Raw genomic sequence first — 23,415 nt, 5'->3', positions numbered from 1 at the left:
ATTAATTTTATGCTACTCTTTGCCTACCATGCAGAGGATTTATGGGGAATGATTACTCAACATGTATACAATGCTTTGAACTCATTACAAAAGCCTTTGTCTGGTCATGGTATTTTTTCCACTTTATAAAATGCCTTGTGTTTGTCAAAGTTGGAATAAGAAAATCAAGCTTGATGTGTCAGATTTGGATGCCTTGGGGAAGTAAAGAAAAAAGCCAACAGAGTTGCTGTCATTATATTTTAATTCCCATGATTTTCTCACCATTTTCTGTTTGTTTTGGTTAGTAAAATAACAACAAGAGAACCATGGATAGTTCTGGACTATATTAGCAAGGTATTACATATAATAATGTTGAAGCCATTCTGCCACTGCACGTGAGATTGTCTCAGAAAAAGAAATGCTTCTGTAAAATTTATGTGTTGATTTGCTCTCCTTGGCTATTTCATAAATATACAACTTGTTAGAGCTGAAAAATCAGAAAATGTAGAGGAGAGGAGTTAGGTGCTTATAGAAAAAAATACCATGGTTGCTTCATTGATATATATTTCTAGCTGAAGATGATATATAAGGTTGGAAATAAGAATTAGATGAAAAGTAAAGAAGTTTTTTCGATCAGGAAAATTGTGGTTGGGTATGTGATGCAGGCCTGTCATCCCAGCACTCTGGAGAAATGAGGTAGGAAGACTTCAAGTTTGAGTTTGGCTTGGGCATTTTAATAAGACCCTGCCTCAAAAAAAAAAAAAAAAAAAAAAAAAAAAAAGTCTGCACTGTGGAGGCCCTGGGTTCAATTCCAAGTACTTCAAAAACAAAAAGAAAATGGAAAACAAAACCAAGAAAATGTGCCAAAAGTAGACACTTTTAACGGCATTTTAGATCCTCAAGTGAGCATTTAACAATGTCAATGGTCAAAAGGCAAGTTGAGATAGTACTTACTTTCTTCTCTAGTTCACTGTAATAATTAGAATTTACAGCTGTTACATGATAATTCATAGCATTCTATCCCTTCCAACTTACCTGCACACAAGCATACAATTGAATTTAGTTGTTAAGAATGTGGACTTCAGATTCAGGTAAACCTTTATTGTCATCTTTTATCTCAACATTTACCATTCCCTATACTTGGAATAAGGTATTCAATATCTTTTTATTGTTATGGTTTGAAAACTTTTATATACATGTTTGTAGTGCATAATGAATACATTCAATCCTGGGAGTTGATACATGTACCTAACTTAATTCTTTTTCCTTCCCACATCTTTAAAACTCTACTTTCTAGTATAGAAGTATAAAAAGGACACTAGTTACATTATCAAGTTCTGGAATTTTTTATAGTGTAATGCATTTATTGAGCACTTGTTGGTACAGTAGGTGTGTTAATCTGTGTTACTGCTTGGCAACACTGTGCAGTTTTTTACTGCAAGATAAGATATTTTTACTATCCTTATCTTGGAGAAGAGAAAGCAGTGGTCCAGTGAAGGCTGAATAGTACTAATAATAATGATAGTATTAATAATATCATTTGTTTGACTTACTTTTACTACATGATAATATCCCAAATATATTTTTACTACCCAGAAGAAGAAAGGTACTCTTACCCTCACCCACCCAATACTGCAGAAGATCAAAGTCATGGCGATTGCACTAAACTGCATCTCCAGTCCTTTTATTCTTCTTTTAAGACATGTTCTCCATAAGTTGTCTGAGCCAGGCTGGAATTTATGATCTTCTTGACTTGGCCTCTCTAAGTGTTAGAATTATGGGCATACAACACCACACCTAGACCTTATTAATAATTTTAAAAAGACCTACTTAAATTATTTTATGCAAAAAATAGATAAAAGACAGTCTATGATTCTTTCTTTTACCTTACCTTTAAATAATCTCAGCCTAACCAATTTCAGAAAGCTAAGAAGGAAAACAACTTTAGGTCATGAAATTAAGGGAAGGCATCATAAAAGGAAGTTACTTGGAGAGGGGAAACGAAGGTTAAGCAAAATATCTTCTTACATTCCTAGAAATAGAATTTCCACTTGCATTCTCAGAGCTGTCCTTGTGATCCTCATTTTTGAGTGCAGGCTTTAGGTTAAGGTAATTTCGTGGAAGGGAAAGGATAAATGTCCAGAGATTTCCATGAAGCACAGTCAGCCCTGCGACCAGGGTCTTGTATTCTCTGATTTTGGCTGACCCAACACTTGCCCCAGTGAGTACAAGTAGGATGACTTACCATTCAGGTGTTCCGGTTTTCTGAAGTCTGTGTGCTGAGTCACTTCTAAAGAGCTTTTAGTTGTCACACTGACCCAGTATTGCTAGGAAACAAAATTAAGGCATATATTTTAGAAGCATAATATTTTCAATGGCAATAACCGATTGCCCATTTTTTGCCATATTGGAAGTATATTGTTTAATTCCTGATTCTCCATCTAAGAAAGATACTGTTAGTGACAATTAGAGATGGCTACTGTGGGTTATATGTGCCTGGGAGAACTGGTGTATGAATATCTTAGACTCAGGATTAGTTACAGGAGAAAGTCAGGAGGGGTAGGGGTGCTGGAAATTAAATGAAATAGTTTCTTAGTTAAAGGAAGAACTTCCTAGGATGGGAAATGTCCAGTAGGGGAACATGTTCCTTCCTACATTGGGTAGAGAAGTTCTCAGAATCAGAAGAGTAGAGACATGTCATGGAGATTCCTACTCTGTGTAAAATATTGGAGTCCTGAGGTCCTTATAAGAATAATGGAATATCATGGAAAGCTGAAAGCCATCAACACTATTCACAGTCTTAGCATATTCCCCAAATCCCATCTGGAAAATAACAATACTGTTTTATGGGTGTATTTTTTTCCATCCATGGAGAATATTGAATGTATTATTATTTGCTTTTTGAAAAAATTATTCAACAATATTTCTTGCACATCTTTTTGTATTCATTCTTAAGTCTTTTTTAAAATAATTAATCCTTTTATTTTTAACTTTTGCAATGAATTACATATATTGCTCTGCCAGAGTCTGTTGAACCATTTCTTTATTGATTGGCATTTATGTTATTTCCAATTTCTCATTCTTACCAACCATGTGGTAATGAACTCTTGAGCATGCCTCTTTGTGTGTGTGTGTGTGTGTGTGTGTGTGTGTGTGTGTTTTAATATGTTTAGGACAAGGTCTATAGCGTCTCACTATGTAGATTGGACTCTTAGTGATTCTCCTGTTTTCAGCCTCCCAAGTGCTGAGATTACAGGTGCGAGCCACCACACCCAGTCTTAATTGTTTTCTCAGCATGCCCCCAGGGGCAAGGCCAGCACAGCATGCCTGGGGATTGAACCCTGGCCACTGTGCTGTGCCTAAGAGGCACGTTAGTCCTGAGTTATCAAGGTGTCCCTTTGTTTCTGCTCTGCTTCTAAAGAGTGGAAAAGGTATTAGTTACAATCCTCTCTCAGGACAGAGAAGTCATTGTGGATTTTGAGGAGATGAACATAGACATTCTGGGTAGGATTATTAGAAACAAAATAGGAATAATTATCATAATGTTTTATAAAACTATTATAGCTTATTGTGTTCTTGATGGCTTCAGACATATGAATCTGCACCACCACCTAAGAAAGTAATTATCTTGAACAGGACTTTTTACCTCTTTTCTTTTCATCTGGCAGAATCCAGCATTGTGGACAACATATGCTGGGCTCCTTGGTACAGTGCTGTTTGCAGTTCCTATTGTGCCACACCAAGGAAAAGATGAAAAGGGCCTCCTGAAGCTGTTTCCTAGAGAGTGGTTTAGTTAGATTTCCTGCACCCTAGTACTCCAAAGCCCTGTTTAATTGTGCCAAGTCCCTGGCCTCTCCCAGACCCTGACTCAGAGTCTCTTGAAACCTAGGTTTTTATCAGCAAGTTTTGAAGCAATTCAAGATACACCTAGCTGGAGAAGCATTTTTAAGTCAACCATATTGACTTCAAAAGTCCAGAAGGACAACTAGCTGACAAACTCAAAAGGGGAAAAGGTTTTCAGGGAAGGGAAAAAAAATACTGCTGATGAGACTAAAGCACTTTCTTTTGTTACTGAGAATTTTTAGATTAGTAGAATAGTTGAAAATATGTCATTTATTTAGTTAAGTTTACTTTCTCATTGATACAATAATAATGAAACATAGTGTGATATTTTGGTTCATACATACATTGAGGTTACCAGAAATTAGGGAGCAGAGAGGCAGAGGGGTAGGGAGAGTTTGGTTAATGGTACAGTGTTACAGTTAGGTAGGAAGAGTGCATGCTGGCATTCTGTGGCATGCAGAGTGAATGTGCTTAACATTAATGCATTGCATGTCTCAGAATGGAAGATAGATTTGAGAGTGTTAAGGCCATTGTTTGAGTAGTTCTTGTCCAACCTCTGGTATGATCACCTAATTGTTAAAACTTAATTAATAAGCCAGGCTTTGTTAGATATCTGTGACTTTTGTCCACTGTAGAAAACTGAGTTACATATAATACATATGAAATATTATTGTATCTGTCTATTTTTCTTTCTTCAAGGCTGCTCTTTATGGATGTGGCTGCTGGGCTGAAAATACTGGAACTCACAATCCCTATTCCACAGCTGTGAGTACCTCAGGTATTTGCTGCTTTCATGACCATTTTTCATAACTACAACTCTGCCAGTCATCTAATGAATAAAAGCAATATTTTTAGGGAAACATAAAACATGTACCGACACACTGCTTGTACAAGTGCATTGGTGCAGGAAAAAGCCTTTTAGTAACTGGGAGGTGTGTTCAGTATCACAGTGTAGGTGCTTTGCTAATACTTTCAGTACGACTCTGGGGTTAATTATAGCTTAACTATATTTTTCCATACATATTTTTTTTCTCTAGTGACCTATGATAGGGCCAAATTTAGGTCATAAAAGATATAAAAGTAACAAGACATTTGGAAACTTAACAGATAATCTCTTGAGTGAAATGCAACTTTTAAGGTATATTTCAAAATATATACTTTATGAAATTTCTTCGAAGTACATTTTACTGAAATAAATCAGTCCTCTTTTATATATAAGGCAGTCATTATCCTAGAGGGGAGAGATAAAAAGGAGTGAAGAGAAGAGAGGAGAGGAGAGGAGAGGAGAGGAGAGGAGAGGAGAGGAGAGGAGAAGGATAGTAGGGGTGTGAAATAGTGAACAGGCAGTTTTAATGGGCAAATGATTGTTTATTTCCAGGTTGTCATAATGCTGGTACTAGATATACCTGATACATTTTTCTTCATGTGGGCGATACTACTGGTTGCTAAAATTATACTGGTTTATCCCTTCACAGTGTTATCCCTCAAGTTACACTCATGTCCTCCCAGGTACCCTTAGACTTTATCGGGTGGACAGGGACAGCTGACTTACCTTTCTTTGTCCAATGTCTTAGCACAGTGGTTTCTGCCCTCTTAGAGTAGCAAGGCCTGCCAGTAGTCAGCCTCTGCTTACTGCCTGCTCTTTCTGTAACCTTGGATGCAGGTGTTATGCGTAATACAGAACCATGTTCTTTTGTGGTTTTCCTGCCTCTAACCTGCTTCATCTTGGCCTTCAGAGGCTGTTCTTCTTTTGTTCTCCTGTTGATAGTGACTTCAGGTTTGAGCCTGTGCTGGAGTCTCTTGATCTCCTGTATGCTTTCTCTTGGTGCTTTGGTGTTGCTGCCATTCTTATGACTTCATTTACTCTCTCTTGAGGTATTGGCATTCACATCTATTATCTGCTGTGGACCTTTTCTTGAAGTCCACATACATCCCTTTTGACTTGCAGATGCCATGTCCCTGTGGATATTGCATATGTACACTAGATCCAGCAGATTTAACAAGGTACTTTATTCTTCATTGGCACTCCATGGCCATCTTGCCCTTCTCTGTTTTCTAACTTTGATTGCGCCTCTTTATCTTATTCTTTGCTTAGACTTGGTACATTTTTATATTCCTTTCTTTCATCCTTTTCCACCGACTTGACCCTGTGTTTTTAGACTCTTGTTCTCCTGCCTGCTTAGTGTGCTGCCTCTTGAGTTAGCTCCTTTCCTTGCATCAGTGAAAAAGTGTAATTATGAGCTACTGGCCTAGGAGGTGAAGTCAAAACATAAACTAATGTTGAATCTAAATCATCCCAATTTAATGGGCAAAACAATGGTTTTCATTCTTTTGTTTTGCAGAGATGAGCAAATTATAATAATACGACCCCACAAAACAAAGACAATACAAGAGAAGAGCTTGCCATTTGTTTGTGAATTAGCCTGTACACAGAATTGAGTTTCTCTCATATCGAGATGTTAGGAGTTGAATAAAATGAAACCCTATTAGCTTGCCTGTGTTACTTTGGAAAAGAGAGTTCATCCTCTGGGCATTGTCTCTACCATCAAACCCCAAAAAACAAGAACAAAAACAAAACAAAAAAAAGTTGGTGATACAGAAATCAGAATAGTAACATTCTTCATGAACTTGATTCTGTTAAGCAGAACATAGTGAGTGAAGCTAAAGTTGTAAAATTAAGGTCCACCTGCCTCTTTTGGAGATTCCATTCCTTTGTCCATTGTGCCACAGGTGAAGATAGCTTCATATGACTGAAAAGCTCGCTTTGGGTTCCCAGTTCATGACATCAGGAATAGTCCTTTAGCCTGGATACCTGATTTGTATGTTGCTTTCTTCCCAAGTTAGAGGACTAACCACTAGAACCCAAGGATGGCAGAGTAGGTCTCAGTGTTCTCCTTATTGTGGGACTTCGTGTGCTTGCTTCTCTCTTATTTCTCTTGGACTGTTGGTATGAGGTTGACAGTGGAAACATGCAGCTAGTTGGGTGACCAAGTTATAAGAAAGATGGAACACACAATTTTGCAGTTGTTTGTCCAAAATAAAGAAGACTTGATAGGGTTCTCACAAGGCTAGGCAGGCAATTTGGTCATTAGCCTGAGGGATAAACTCCAACATCTTGTTCTCATCACTGGGTGGGGAGGAAGGATTGGTGGTGGGGATGGAGTGACTGGAGTAATCTTGTAAATTCTGACTAACATTCTGGCATCATGAGAATTTTCCTAGCTAGAGAGGGAATAGAGTAAACACCTTGCTTCTTGTTCACATTCACTACTTGTGTTCCTTGGGCAAGGGGTTATTTGCATTCCAGGAATACTGTCTGTTAATGCTGTGAGATTGGATGAGTTGACCTAAGGATTGCACTTAGGTCACTTCTGGGCCCATAGTAAGGCTCAGTACTTACTGTGTTCCTTTATGTTTAAATTTAAAATAAAACATTTTTAAAATTATCTTTTAAGGGCCAGCCAGATAGCTCAGCGGATTTAAAGTGTCTGCTTAGGCAGACACAGGGATCCGGGTTTGATCCCCAGTGTGCCATGTGGGCCCTGCCCCCAGGGTGCGCTGAGACAGCAATTGAGACTAGATGTGGTAGTGTGCCTCTATGATCCCAGCACTTGGGAGGCTGAAAACAGGAGAATCATTGAGTCCAATCTGTGTAGTGAGACCCTGTAGACTCTGTACTAAATAAATAAAAAAGAACAAAAAACCAAAAAAACCCAACTTTTATTTATTTGGTACAAGGTCTTGCTATACAGCTTGGACTTGAAATGATCCTTCTGTCTGCACCTCCCCAGTGCTGAGATTACAGGCCTGTATCACCACATCCAGTTTCAGTAACACACCATTGTTTCGATAGCATTAAGGGAAAGAAAAATTCTGTATCACTTGATGCATGTTGTTACCTTACAGGAAAATAGGGAATAGGGGATTTTCCTTCAGTGGTATGTATTTGCTTCACTGATAATAAATTCATACCCCATTGCTGTTTCCATGTCTTCCTGTACACATAATAATTTTAAATTTCAATTTGATGTCATACTATAATCCTTTTGAATGCATTGGAAATAGCAAGTAAACACAGTCTGTGTAGTTCTAATGAGGCACATAACTTAAAAGTCTGCAAAGAGCAATAGCTTTGCAGCCTGATGGTCAGTGTGGGAGGAAGTAATCATTTAGTACAGACCTTCTGATAGCAGAAACATTTAAGTATGAAAATAAGTGATCTTTTTCGGTATTAATAAATTCATGAGATTTTTTTTTTTTTTAATTCTTTGCTCTTTTTTAAAATTAACTTGTTTTGGGCACTCTTGAGCAGTAAGTAAAACTTGAAGAAAGAAAGGCTGTGTATTTGTGACACCTGTGTCTGGCTCAGAGCTTACATATGGCAAGAGCCTAGCATACAAACAGAAATTAAGAAATGCATGTGTGGTTCCAAACTCTTATAGAAGGATGCTTACTGTTTCAAAAAGATTATTCACTGTGGAATTTCTTTAAATAGCATTTTAAAATATGATATAATTTGCCAAATTTGGATTCACACATAATTTTTCAGTAACACATCAGATGCCTAATAGAAGATACATCTGTGGTCAGTCTCTGACCATCAAAAGGGAGAGCAGATTGGGGATCAGAAAGTCAGAAAAAAGAAAAAAAGAAATAGCAAGAGATTAAGTTTATGTTCTTGCTGACCTTAATGTTGGTCTTCTGTTACTTGTCTTTATTGTTCTGTCCCCCATCCCCCTTAAAGAAAAACAGCACATCCCTAGGGTAGTGATGGAAAGTAACTGGAGATCAGAAGATGTAGGATTCAGTCTTTCTTTAAATGGTCAGGCACACAGGAAGTTCTACTTGGCTTCTGATTTTTTGGGTTCTTGGCTCTTCTACATCTTGGCTCTGAAAGTCCTAGAAACTATGGGCTATGAGAGGTGTGGCTGTGACATGCCAAGAATAGCTTCAAAGAGGAATGGAGTTCAAAAGCCTTAGGTCTTAGTATATTTTAGCTAGTGCTTAGAGTCCACAAGGGCTGGGGGAGTTTGTCACTGTTGGTTTCTGTTTTTCACCCTAATGAGCCGCTAAAGATCTCCTTCCCTACTGTGGGGAATTGTTTCCTGGGACCTTGTTAAAAAACTCCAGCCAAGGCACCTTCCTTGGAAGGCTATATAACAGCCTTCTCTGGGACAGTGGTGTTCCAGAACAGGATACAACCTGAGACCATTGCTGAGTGTCTGTGAACCCCAGTGCAGCCATTGCTTTCTAGGATGGAGAAGAAACAGACAGGAGTCTTCACTTCAGCTCTATCTTAGCAACAACATTTGTCTTTTGTATTATCTTGGTCACTTGCAGTAATGTTGATTGAATGCCCTGCTATGGTCAGGGTACTGCATGCAAAACACCTAGAGACTACCTTCTTATAGACCTCTCCCTATTTCTTAGCAGTTCTTCAAGGTGAAACTTCAAGGAAGCATCAGACTTGAGGGTTAGTGTTTTTCTCAGTTCTCTCATGTGCTTCTGAATGTATTTCACTTGGGTCTTCTCTTATTCCACTCTACCAATCTGGTCTTGCCAAAGGTAGCAGCTACCGCCAAACTTGGCTCATTTGACACTGTTGCTTAAATGACTTGCTCCTGAAAATACTGTCCTTGATAGACTTCCAGGGGCCACGCTCTCCTGCTGTTACTGTCATCTCCCTGACTTCTCCTCACCTCTTTTATTAACACTTCTAATGTCCTTCTCCTCCTTGTGTTTAATGGCCCATGACTAGTCCTTCATCTCATCTCTTTTGCTGTGTGTACCTTCTCCCATGGGATCTCATTCATGCTAACAAGTAGATATCATCTCCGTTGCTGATAACTCCACATTTTTATCTCTCTCTAGAATTGAGTTATATTTCAGTTGCTTGTTAAAAGTGTGTCTAACAAGCATTTCAAATTTAGCCACGTCTCAATAAGAGCTCTTGGTGTTGCCCACCTCCAGACCTTTAGAAATCTTTTCCACCTGGCTGGTGGGAGTTCATTTTTCCTGTGACTTAGGAGCCATCTTTGACTTCTTTTTTCTGTCTCACTCACATTTAATCTTGGTCTGTTCTTCACTTTAAGTATATTTAAGATTTGACCCCTGCTTAGCACTTCTACTGCTACCAACAGATCCAAGGTTCCATCATCTCTAATCTGGCTTATTGCAGTAACCCACTTGAATTTTTTTTTTTTTTTAAGTAAAATACCTATTTATTCAGCTTCTTGTCATGCCAAAATGTTTGGTGCATATACCACTATAATTAGCACACCCTCTGTAACAGGCAAAATTGTACATCAAATTATGTCATGTTACCTGATTGTATAAAAATGTAAAATGAAAATGATTTATTAATTCCTCTTAACATTTCTAGTAATTCAGTAAGAGATAAGAGGCACAAAATCTTAGTAAAATATGACACAAGAGCAGAAATACGATTTTCACTTAAATTTAACTTGTCATAATTTGTTATGAATATACAAAGACAACAAACTTTTAAAACATTGTATTTACTAAGATTCTGGCAACAGTTTTATATAACAAGATACAGCATACCAGGCCTGCCACTCAACGTGTTTTTAAGTCTCAGCTTCAATATGAAGCTGTTTAAAACAAAAACTCAAAACCTGCTTTTTACATGCTAAATATCTTGGCAAGGGTGCCACTAAACATAGTAATGAACTTGAGACAGTACAAATAAAGAGTTAACAAAAGCTAAACATTGCAGCCTGAACAACATTCATACAAAAAAATAAAGTATCATTGGTTACATAAAATTTTCCTGACTGGTTAAAACTTAACAGTATAAAACATGCATTTTAGAATCTTTAGCTATTAAGTTCAAAAAGTACCAGTGTCTATATGAAACAATCTAGTTATCAATAGAAATTAATCTGGATACATCTTAAGATGTAATCAGAAATGGCCAGATGACTCTAGTTAAATTTTTTAAAGTAAGGATTACATTAATATTTTGAAATCCTTACTCTGTAGATAAATGTATCTTAATTTTTTTCCCCCTTGTATATTTTTTATTTACTTTGGGAAGGAGCTTTTAGGGTGGAGGGAGGGGTGGTTTGCTATCTCTTTAGCTAGCAGAATAGTGTGCCTTTGGTCCTCACACCTCCTACGTTGGTGGACACAGTAGCCATGCTTCCTGGGAGGTCAGAGCTGGGTACGAGCCCTCTTGCCCTTTATTGAGCTTAATGGCATCTGTGGACTTTGTCATCTGCTGCTTTGAGTGAACCAGAGAAATAGCCCTTGCAGCGTGAGAAAGCCCCAAAGCTCTGAGTTGAATTTTTTTTCCCCTGCTGTTTCTTTTATTCTATTCTCAACACAGAAGTTGTTGTTCAAGCCCAGTTCAAATCATGTCTGTCTGTATTTTGAACTGTCCACCTGCTTCCCGTTGTAGTCAAAGGGAAAGCTATAACACAGCTGTGTATCATCATCTAACATTGTGTATCTTTAACTTTTTTGTCTTTAAGATATTTTCTGCTCACTCTATACCCCATGAAGCTTGAGGTTTGCAATAGCTTTGTTCACTGAATGGTGTTCATCACAAAGAACTCCTGATGTTTACTGAAAGAATGAATATGAATGACAGATACATCTAGGTAGAGCAAAGGAGGCCAAGCCCAGCTGAGTCAGGGCTGAGAGGAAGATAAGCGAGAATTTAGGAGTGATGTATTCTGATGAAAATAGAGGGTGCTTTAGCAAAATCAGTGTGGGTTAGGTGTTTAGCTTTGTAGGTGGTGGTCTCTAGAAGGCTTTTTTTTTTTTTTTTTTTTTTTTTGGTGTTTTAGGGAAGGGTCTACAGGGTGTTCAGGGTCTTGCTACGAGATCCGACTCATAGTGATCTGCCTGTTTACAGCCTCCCAAGAGCTGGGATTATAGGCATGCGCCACCGTGCCCAATCTCAGTTGCTGTCTCAGTGTGCCCCAGGGGTGTGGCCGGGATTGAACCCCCATCCCTGAGCCTATTTTTGGGCACTTCAATCTGCTGTGCTGTTTGGCCGGCCCCTAGAAGGCTTTTTTAGACACAGTCTGAGGCTTGTGTCTGAATGTTCCCCCCAAAGCCTCATGCAATCTGAGGTGAGGCTTTTTTAGAGGTAACTGAATCTAGAGTGTGTGATTGATTCATGATGCAGTGCTGCGATTGAGAGTGAATTACGGCTTCTAGATGGGAGTGTAGATAAAACTAACATTTGTAAACATTGTCTTAGAAGCACTTGACTCTTTGGACTGTTTGGTTATTTAGGCATTAAAAACACCATTCATTCACAGATAATAGAATATATAAATTAGAACACATTTTCCAGAACTAAAATAATTATCTGGGTTGGGAATTCTGTTCTGAGACTGTTGTATAACCTGATAAACTATTAATATCCTATTTCTTATTTTTTATATCAGCAAAAGTCAGTGATGGATCAAAATAAAGCAGAATTATGAATTATATAAAATCATTTTCTTAAGCTAGTTAATCATTTTCTTAAACTAGGCTTTTGTTACATATCATAAAGGTTTTGAATGAGTAGTTTTTTCTTGATTGTGAAAAAATGCATGCTTGGTAACAGTATTTTGGAAAATAAAATAATTTGTCATTCTGTGATAGTCACTGTTAATATTTTTGAAATGTTTGCCATGAAAAAATGGGAATAATGTTAAGCTTATGTTATAGTTTGTTGAATATTCTGCAGTGAAAATTGTTCAATGTCATTAAATAGTCTTTAAGAGTATGAAGGATATGTTTTCTTTTTCTTTCTTTCTTTCTTTCTTTTTTTTTTTTTTTTTTTGCAGTACTAGGGATTGAACTCAGGACCCTGTGCTTGCCAGGCAGGCATTTATTCTACGAGCTATCTCCCCAGCCTTAGTCTTTTCATGTGTATGTGAAATCAGGTATTTTCCTCCTTGGTGAGATGACCTTGTAAGTGTTCTCATGTAATAAAGCAACAATATTTTACAGACTCTCATCCTGTACTCTTAATTTGGATTTGACAGAAGAGAAGTAAAGACATTCACTCAGTTATCAAAGGGTGTGAAAGCTTTGCCTTTACCATAATTTAATCCAGTTTCTTACTAATATAAAAATCTGTTGAAATACTGATGGTAATGTAAGAGCCATGCTAGCCCCTAATGAAGCTACCACACCCATTTGTCAGGGAATGTACACTGCACTCAAGTTCCTCTCTTAACGATTACCTCGAGGGGTCTCCATGTACCCGTGGACTTAACTGTTTTCACAGCCACTGGTACATTTGCCTTCTGCTACTTTCTTGCCTCTAAATCGCATCCAAGGCAGTGTCTCAAGCTTAGATTCCTCACACTTATCTACTGGCTAACTTATCCCCCTCATAGACCCACTCATAGCTTCAGGAGAGCTCAGGACTTGATGGAGGGAAAGGAAGTAAGTCTTTCTCTAGGACTGTGTTACAGTGGATCAAGGAAGCTCCAAGATGTTCTTTTGATGGTTTTAATTTCTTAGACTGTCTTTTCTTTTTCTTTGCTAGACACATAGTTTGCATTGCTTTGTTGTTTTGCTTTGTTGTTGTTTTGTGAAAGTAGACTTCTAATTTCAAAACATGAGGTGAAGAAATGGTAGAAACAGAGGCATAAGATCAAGTGATGGGTTAAAATGCCATTGCTGTGATTCTTAATGTAATTCTCCCTTTGATTGTTCTTACTTGAAAGAATGCTTTTCCCTTCCTATTGTCGAGTACTACCTGCTGTCAGTTGGAGAGGGAGTAAGTAGAGTAACTTGTCAAAGACTTTCTAAGCTCCCTTCATATGGTTCGCAGAAACAGAGCTGGATTTTCATTTCTTCTTTCATTCAACAGGAGTCCCTTTCATGTTTGAAAATTGAAAACGCGTGTTTTTCAGTGTGGAGCGAGGATGTGTGTGCCCTCTGGCACACCTGTTTCTAATTTCCTGACTTGAAAGCATAACCCATCAAAAGGAGCAGAAAAACAATTTCTTTCTGACACGCTGTTTCATGGCCCATACTGGACTGAAGGCCCTGGTGGCTTTACTTCTTGGTTCCCTCTGTAGTAGGCTCTTGTTAGGGCCAGAATTCTCTCAGTACAGCCAGTGCCTCTTAGATAGCACAGGACCATTTTTGGTAGTATTCTGTTGTAGTGGTGGCTCTTCTTGACTCAAGAAATTTATTTAAAATTTACTTTGAAAATATACAGAAAAGTCTTCAAAATTTTAAAATTAAATTTAGCCCAGCAGTGTATGTTGGAAGTTGTACATAAGTTTATCGGTGAGTGGATTGGCCAGGAGTAGGGTTTGGTTGAGCTTCTGAATGTTTAAATTCCATAGTGTTGTTTAACATAAATCAAATATTTCCAATGCATTACTTTGGATTTGTGTGTACTTTAAAGTCTTGCCAGCTTAAATAACTGTGAGGCACAATGTGTTGACTTTGAATTTTGTAAATTGATAATTTGTTGCTATGAAAGTCATACATGGTATAACTCATCACTTTCTGAAAGTACATAGCATGTCTGATGTTGGCAAGCCGTCATGAAAAATTGATGCCCTGGGAATTTGAGGTGTTTGCTTTCAGATCCCTGTAGTGTGGATCTTCAGTTCCTCTTAAAGTTTCCCTCAACATTTTCACCATGAGGCACATGGTTCTTTAGATAGGAATTTTGGTTTGGGCCTTCAGAAAGTTTCTGAGTTCTCTAGGATGATAATTTTAATTGTGAATACTAAAAATAGTTTCTCATGTTTTTATTGACTTTTTTTATTTGTTTGTTTATTTTTTTTAAAATGCTATCTCTTCTCAAACTTGAGAGTGTATGAACCATCTAGGAGGCAGTGTTGTTTAAAAATGCAGAATATTATCCCTTGAGTGTGAAATGAGTCCTGTTTTTTTTTTGTTGTTGTTGTTGTTGTTGTTGTTTTCCATTTTAACAGCGTTCCAGCTAATGCCATGCTGTTGTCCACAGATTTTACCTTAAGTTGCAGGACATTTTGATAGGCAAAGTGGTGCTGTCCCCTAGCTATAATTTGCCTGTAACATCTATCACATATAATTTACTATTTATTCTCTTTGCTCACTTGATTTTCATGGATATAAAGTTAAGATCTGACTCTTAGGTATTGTATTCCTGCTCTTCATGTATTCCTAAAGAAAAGCTTTAAAAATCACCCTTGAGTCAGCATGGATAGAGACTACTAACATAGGATTATTGTGTAGTAATACTTGTATTTCTCCACTCTCACGGGGTATATCTAACTTTGTGTGTTAGAAAAGTTTCTTGTAAACAGGAATGACTGGCCACAAGCTGCTAATACTAAATGTTACTGAGAGAGGTTAGAAAGACTAAAGCTGAATCCAGTGCATTTTAACCAGCTCTGTCTAGTTCATTAGGATGAAGGATTTATTGGTGAATTGTAGAGAAAAAGTAGAAATGTAAATGTGAAATGTGGAAGTAGTAAGTTGACAATTTTATTACCTTACTATTGAATATATGTTGAGGTTCTTATTAGTGAATTACTACATGACCCAGACCATAGTGTGGTATGCCATGACCAAAAGATACTTCACATTTTTCGACATGTTTTGTTCATGTTATGAAAAAAGTACATTCATTTGTTTCTTCTTTCTTTCTTTCTTTCTTTCTTTCTTTCTTTCTTTCTTTCTTTTTCATTTTAGCTCTGGGGCAAATCATTGGAATAATTGAAGGGATGGATAGTCATTTTGAAAGATCTGAGGTGGATATTACTGTAGAATTAGAATGTCCAACTACAGTTCCACTGTGGTGCTTTAGCTCTTCATGTGTCCTAATGGAATGGAAGAGCAGGTATACTCAGCAGGCACACTGAGCTGGGGGTGAGAGAGTCTTTATGGAAATTGGAATTAGACTTAGATTTGAATCCTATTGGAATAGAAGGGTTGTGTCTACTTGCTTTAGGATCAGGGCAAATGTCCTTATTCCAGAGGGACATATATGCATACTAATTATCATTGATATCCTCAGGTTGCACTGTTGCATTTCCTTTTCTGGGGAACTCAGTGTTAGGGTTATATTTAGTAATATTTAGGACCTTTGTTTTATCCATTTTTCTCTCTTTTGTATTCTTAAATGAAAATTTTTTCCAGGTGCTTGATAGTTTTCTGATAAATTTTATGTCTTGAAACTATCATGTTTATCATGCTTTTGAATAGTGATGATAAATGCTGCTGATGATAGAATATTGAGGATAGTTCTGCAATGTTCTATGTCAGTTGTGTCATGTTCTCAAAAATATAAAAAAAAAATTTGCTTCAGTAAGGCTGATATAGCTGGGAAACTTCACACCACAGAATAGTAAGATTTTGAAGATTGGTTGAACATTTATTTTATCTGGGTTCTTCCTTGTCTTTAAAATTTAAATTTGCTTCTGTTTTACCTATTCATTGTTTCTCAAGTAAATGGCATATCAGAATCAACTTAAAGATTTTTTTTTTATATTTGTTTCATATATTCTCTTTTGTATGATTTGTCTTATTTGCTTTGATTTCAACCCACATCTTAGTGGCAGTTACTTCTTTGGAGTTTGTATCATCAGAATTAGAAGCCTAAGCAGTACTGTCCTGCGTTTTACTCAGAACAACCTCTGCAGGCTAGACCCTGCTGCTCTCATCCAAGTTCATGCAGTTTTCAGCAACTCACAGTTGTAAACCTACCTGTAAATTGCACAGGTATTCAGTTGGGAAACTCTTAGCAGGGAGCCCTAACTACTGCTGTTTGTTTCTTTGTTGCTGTTGTAGTATAGACAGTTTGGCACAACTTCCTGGAGGGTATTGGTTTTTCTCTGCTACAGTTTTTCCTTTCCTTTGCATTCATTTGGTAAAGCCTGACTTACCCTTCAAAATTGAGCCGAAATATCTTTTCTTTCCTGAAGCTTTTCTGTTTTTTTTTTTTCCTTCTTGCCTTCCCTGCTTCTTTTCCTTTCCTCTTTCCTTTCCTCCCAACCTCCATTCTTTCTTCATAATCCTATCTTCAATGATTTACTGCTTCTGAGGTCAGTGGTAGCATGATACGAAGCATCGACTTGAGTCTTTGTTCTTCACCACAAAGTCTGGGAGCCCCTTAAGGAAGAGGCTGGGGATAAAGATACAGTAGGTGTATAGTCAGTATCTGTTCAATTCAGGAAAGCTTTGCCTGCTTTTAATTGAATGACAAATAAATTATTTCACATTGAAAATGTAAAGCCAGTGGTGGTCCTGTTTAAGAGCTTTAGATATTTATGCCAGAGATTCTGCTGTTTTATTTAGAGAAGTTTAATTGAATTTAGTTTAGATAAAACCTGTAACTCTTTTTACACTTTTCCATCATTAATGTACAGAAGGTTTCTGAGAAGATTCAGCTTATAATTTTTGATTTTATAATAGTGTGAATATGATACACAATTCCATGGATACCATATTCACATTTTGGATTTTGATCTTTGCCTGAGCTGGTGATAAGTGTATGATACTCTTTTGATATACAGGGCAATGGCAGCACGCCTCAGCCAGCCACAGGATCATGAGAGTAAGGTTCTAGTATTCAGTGGGTGAAGTCAAAAACTCATGATATTTTTAATTTACAACAGATTTATTTGGATGTAACCCCATTGTAAGTTGAGGAGCATCTGAAATTACATGCTTTGGGTTGTATGTAACAGACACTACAACTGAAATTAGCCTCAATAATGAGGAGATACGTGAGTTTACCTAAGAGTGAGTTCAGCAGCAGGTGGGCTCCAGAGTCAGCTCATACAGAGATTTGTTTGGTGCTCTCAGGCATCTGGTCTCATATCCCTTTCATGTTTTGCTGTTGCCATTGGTGGCCTCCTCACTGGGCTGTTATTAGAACTAATGCACTGCCAGAAAACTTGTCGCATGGTTTCTTTTATATGAGAAATCCCAAGCATAAATACATTGAAGACCAAATTAAAGATAGATATTAGGAAAGAGGGAGACAGATCTTTTTCAAATGGGAAGAGGATCAAGAGATGGAGGGAGGAGGTAGAATGGGGAAGGAAAAGGGACATAAAAAAGAATTAAGATGTGTTATGTACATATACCAACTCCCAAGATGAATGTGATCATTATGCGTTACAAACATGGACTAATAAAATAAGAATTAAAAAAAAAAAAACTTCATCATCTAAACAATCTTTAGGGAAAGAGAGAAAAATCTTTTATTTATTTATCTTTTTAAAGCTCTTGTCGAGCAGTGAAGAACATTTTCTTCAGTTCCTTGGCAGACTTCCCATTTCGTTGATTGGCTAATGTTGCAGGCCTAATTCCAAACCAATCCCTGACTAAAGCGAATGGTAATACGCATGTACCAGTGAGGGCCACAGGACATGCCTATAGGTTATGTACATTAATGTGGAATGGAAAGCAAAATAAAATTATAATTCTGTTAGGAAGAAGGAAGGGAATAGAGCTTGTGGGGGTAACCACCAGTGTCTTACTAAATTGAATACTTGCTGTCATTGTGTGGTTAGTAATAAGGGTGATAATAGCTAGCTAGCAGTTCTTAAGAATTTGCAGGGGTGAGGCCGGGGAGATGGCTCAGTGGAATAAGCACTTCCCTGGCAAACACAAGGGCAAGTTCAATCCCTGGCTCCACCAAAAAAAAAAAAAAAGAATTTTCAGGGGTGAGGCACTATTTTAAGTCCTCTTTACATAATGATTTTCATTTTCAAATAAGATATCTGAAATTCAGAAAGGTCAGACAGTGCCTGAGAAGTATAAAACATCATCACTTGATATAGAGAAATGTAAGAAGAAAAGCTAGATTTAAATTTAATCAGCTATTTTTAAACAAATATTATAGGATTGATATTTAGAAAGTTAAAATATTTAGTGTCATTTAAATGTATGCTTAACAAAGCCTTGCCTTTTGCCATTATTTTTGGCTAACAGAGAGCTGGCTATGGAAAATGGATGTTTTTGTTTTGAAAAATCAAATACAGTAGATTTAAAAAATGTCACCACAAAGTTTGTTTATAGCTTCATTTCATTTAAATTGAATAGATGAAATGGGATCTGTCCTTTTTTGTATTGTTTATGTTCTGCTTTGCTTCTTGATTTTGGGGCAGGATTCCTAGTTCTGTTTGAATTGGTTTTCTGTTAAAGTATCATTTACAAGATTATTGTGGAAATTAATAAAAACAAAGTATTACTCTTTAGTAAGCATTGTATTTATGTCAGTGTGACATATACAATGTGGTTTCATTAGCACTACACAATATCTTTCTTATATGTGTTTCCTTAGCTGAAGGAAACATATTTTTTGGTTTAGTTGGAAGGGAAGAAATCACTTTGTATGATTGCTATAATATTTAAATGGATGGTCATACTTCATATCATCTATTTCAATTCAAGAATAGAATTAGATGCTTAATCACAATTTCACTTTTGTTTAATAAAAGGACCTATATAAATAAAGTACATAAAATCAAAGTGAATGTTTTGCTCAGTGAAACTGTTACTTAAAACGGAGTCATTGTGTATATATCCTTATACAAATAGGTGTGGATGAAATAAAAAATAAATAGGTGTGGATGAGGGTAACACTGGAGACTGAGGAGTGATGTTATATGTCTTGATATGTCTGTAAATCTGAAATGTTGTCACCTCTAAACTTTATGGTTTAAACACAATACCATTATAATGTATCATAAGGGTATCACATGGAATGCTTTTGATCATACTTAGGGGTTTTTCTGTGACTATAGTCAGATGGTGTATTCAGAGATGGGGCTTTTGGAGGGCAACTGGCTCATGGGGGTTCTGTGCTCACCAGTAGATCTGTCCATTTATGAGTTTAGTAGCTGAATGTGCTGTTTGGTGATGGATTTGATTGAGGGTGGGTACTAGCGTGTGACCTGAAAGGGTGTATTCTCTCTGCCTCCTCCCTTCTGTTTCCAGCCATCCATGACCTGAGCAGCTCTCCTCTGCCAAGCCTTTCCATTATGCTTTTTCTGCCTTTGAGCTGACCAACTATGAACTGAACCTCCTGAAACCATGAACCAAAATAAATGTCTTCTCCTTTAGGATGCAGGTTTAAGATATTTTGTCCTAGAAATAGAGAAGTGAATAAAAGAGATGGTAGCCTGACTAAATATCCATTACAGTTCCCTTATACAGATGCCATTTCATAGAACAACTGTAAGGTTAAGCTCAGCTGGTTTGATGAGGTGCTCTGGCCTTGTTTTCCTCTCACGTACATCAGTAATTCTTCATGTCTTATATGGCCTCAGCATCAAGACAGTGGGATTTCTTACACAGTAGCTCAGTACTCTGCAAAGTACAAATTGAAAGCTGTTCATTTCTATTTTATTTTTTTAGGGATTAGTCCTGAGACTGGAATTACATTTGGTAGAGTGAGTCAATACAGATTTGGTGTAGGAGGTTATATAAAGGCAATGGATTGAACTGCTTGCTTTATGTTTGGAAACTAGATAACATAATAATAATTATTTCTTGAGTAATCATCCTTTTCTTGAGAATCTAAAGACTATAAATTCTTTCCCTAGAAATATTCATGTAAACACAATTACCTGCATACCCCAACAGAGATGTAAATACATGCACACGTACACACACACACACACACACACACACACGCAAGCACGCACACACACATACACACAAATTCTAACTAAAACTTCATAGGATTCTTAGTCATAGCTTGTCAGCTTAAATATAGTATCCCCGATTTAACTCATCATTTTAGGAATTTAGTAATTTCTAAGTTAATTGTTTAAGTAATAATTGTTGTTTTAGAAACATATAAATAGAAGTCCAAGGGCTGGGGAGATGGCTCAGTGGAATATGCGCTTGCCAGAAGAGCAAGGGCCTGAGTTCAATCCCCGGTTCCACCAGAAAAAAAAAAAAAAAAAAAAAAAAAAAAAAGAAAAGAAGTCCATTGTATGGCTATTGAGTGTTTTAAAATGATCACTAGGTTTTTAAAAAAATATTTTTGGTATTATAATAGCAGTGATTTCTCTTATGTAGCTTTTTAATTTTTATTTCCTTACCATAAGGTCATGGAGTATTCTTTCTGACTCAAAGGCATTTAACACCTGAGCATTTCAACATTGATTAATTTTTCTTTTATTCTACAGATTTTACATTTTAGATAATATGTTTTAGTCTTCAGCCCATTTTGAGTTCTTAGGCATAATAAGGTAAGATACAATTTCTGTGTCTTTGGATAAACAGTTTATTAAGTACTGACATTTTGGTTAATGACAAACCCATATGCAGCAGTGGTCTTGTAAGATATTGTTTAGTGATGTAGCTATGCTACTTTGTATTATTGTGCTCTCATGTCCTGTAAAGAACAAAATTGACTGACACATTTTTCAGAGTATACACTTGTTAAATGACACGTGATAATATTTTGAAATTGTACTACTGGAAACATCTAAAAGCTTTCTATATATAATCTTTATATATAATGTATTATATTATAATCTCTGTATAGTCTTTGCTCGCTATATTTTTCTTCATATATTTATTTATTCACATATTAGTCACCTTTCTATTGTTGAAACAATTTGCCTTATATATTAACAGGTAATACAGCTCAGTTTCAGAGGTTTCATTTCATGGTTGGCTGGCTGTAGGGGAGAAGCCTGTGGTGGAAGGACATGGTGGTGGAAAGCTTTTTACCTTGTGGTGGCCAAGAAACAGAGAGGTTTATAAAGAGAGCAAGAGAGGAAGGGGCCAGGGACCCAGATATAATCCCCATAGTTATTCCCTAAGGACACACTCAGATATACCCAGAAGTATGCTTTATAATCTCTTGGGCATCTTTTGTTTCAGGCAATTTAAAATCAAGATTAACTGTCATTGTGGAGAATAATTTTACAAGATAATTGTTTTATTGTGGCATTTGATACATGTCTATAACATTTTGATCCTACCTGCTCACCCCCATTTTCTGTTCCTCATACTTCTTCCCCTTTATCCTTATTTCTTTTGTAGAATAATAATCTCCTTCTGTTTTGTGTTTTCTTATATTAAGTTGTTATTAAATATACAGCCTTTGAGTATTTTCTTATTCAGTGGACTTCTTTACTTCAGTGATCCTAAATTGTTTTGACACCAGGGACCACTTTCATGGAAGAGATTTTTCCCATGACTGAGGAGAAGGATAGTTCTGGGGTGATTCAATCACTTTATGTTTATCATGTACTTTATTTGTGTTATTATTACACTGTAATATGTAAGGAAATGGTTGTACAGCTCACCATAATGCAGAATCAATGGGAGCCCTGAGCTTGTTTTCTGGCCACTAGATGTTCCTTTGTGGAGGTGATGGGAGATGGTGTCCAGTCTGTTCTGTAATCTTGTTTCAGAGCTGTCACTGGAGAAAATCCTCCATCACAAAGATAGGATGTTAGAAATGGAAGCAGGCTTTTCACTACTCTTGTGGCAGTCTCAGGATATTCTACCTTGATCTTTACTTAGAATGTGTGGTGAGTTGAAGTTGTCTGTCTTTTGTAATTCAAGCAGTTGTTCCTCTTTTGGCACAGACAACATTGATTCACCTGGCTTACTTACTCTGATTGGGGTCTTTTGTGGTTGGAAAATAATGTTTAGACTCTTTTGAAAGTGAAGACGTGATCATTCATCAGCTGAGAGAAGGCACCAATTCAAAAATTTTGCTCAGTTTTGAAATGTCAAAAATCCCAATGTTCATTCATTGTCCCCATAATTCCAGTTGGACTTTGATTGTAGCCACTTTATGTTTTGTTTTGGCCAGGGTCTCACTCTGCAGTTCAGGCTGGACTCTCGCTCACTTTTAACATGGGCTGGCCTCTATCTTGCAGCTATCTTATCTCTTCTGCCGCAGCCTCCAACGTTCTGGGATTATAGGCATGTGACACCATACCTGGCAGAATTTGGCACTTCGTCTGTCATAACACAGTTATTCTTCCCTGAAGTGACAGATTGAGTTCATTGAGCAGATTCAGTATGTCCCATGAATAGACGTGTTTTCTGACCAATTTTGTCACTGAAATGTGCCACTAGTGGTGATAGATTTTTCTAAAAGAAACACTGGAGTGGTTCTTATAACTGTAAAACTCTGATCAGTCATCTTTCCTTTAAAGGCCGTCTCACTTCTGTAGATAAGAGAAGCTGTGTGTGCTCTGTATGCATCTTGTCATAGAGTTGAGTGAGCATACATTGTGTTAAGGGCATGTACTTTAGTGTGGTGAACAATTTTAATCACGTCTGGCAACATGTTAATTTTGAGTGTGTTTTTTTTTTTTTTTTCTTTTTTGTCTAGCGAGCATTTCTCTGTGGATGGCACAGTACAAGCTCATATTCAGAAATGACTTCTTTGACCAGAGTAGTGAAATCAGGACGCTTTCCAGTCATGGAACCTGCTCTATCTGTACATATTTCTTCAGCTGTGGTGTTGATTGACAAAAAAAGAACACATAAATATCATCATGTCCATTGTCCTAAAAACTAAATCACATAAAAACTAGTATTACTTCCTTGTCAACATCAGTAGACTCATGCATACAATTTTGACTTATTAATCATCTTTAATAATTGCACCTCTGCTGTTTCATC

The 23,415-nt window shown here is 37.0% G+C and overlaps 1 protein-coding gene across 2 annotated transcripts in view; it reads left to right on the top strand.

Moving 5' to 3' along the window:
* Tasp1 (taspase 1) overlaps nucleotides 1-23,415 on the top strand; it is a 251,661-nt gene that overhangs the window by 108,056 nt on the left and 120,190 nt on the right. For both annotated transcript variants that reach the window (XM_004634308.2, XM_023718640.1), the window contains exon 10: nucleotides 4,522-4,600. In XM_004634308.2, coding sequence (XP_004634365.1) covers nucleotides 4,522-4,600 — 79 coding nt within the window. The remainder of the gene's footprint in view (nucleotides 1-4,521; nucleotides 4,601-23,415) is intronic.

This window comes from Octodon degus, unplaced genomic scaffold, assembly GCF_000260255.1.
Source record: "Octodon degus isolate 3935 unplaced genomic scaffold, OctDeg1.0 scaffold00060, whole genome shotgun sequence".
NCBI classification, from domain to species: Eukaryota; Metazoa; Chordata; class Mammalia; order Rodentia; family Octodontidae; genus Octodon; species Octodon degus.
The sequence above is the reverse complement of the archived record's forward strand: the minus strand, read 5'-3'. Positions and strand labels throughout refer to the sequence as shown.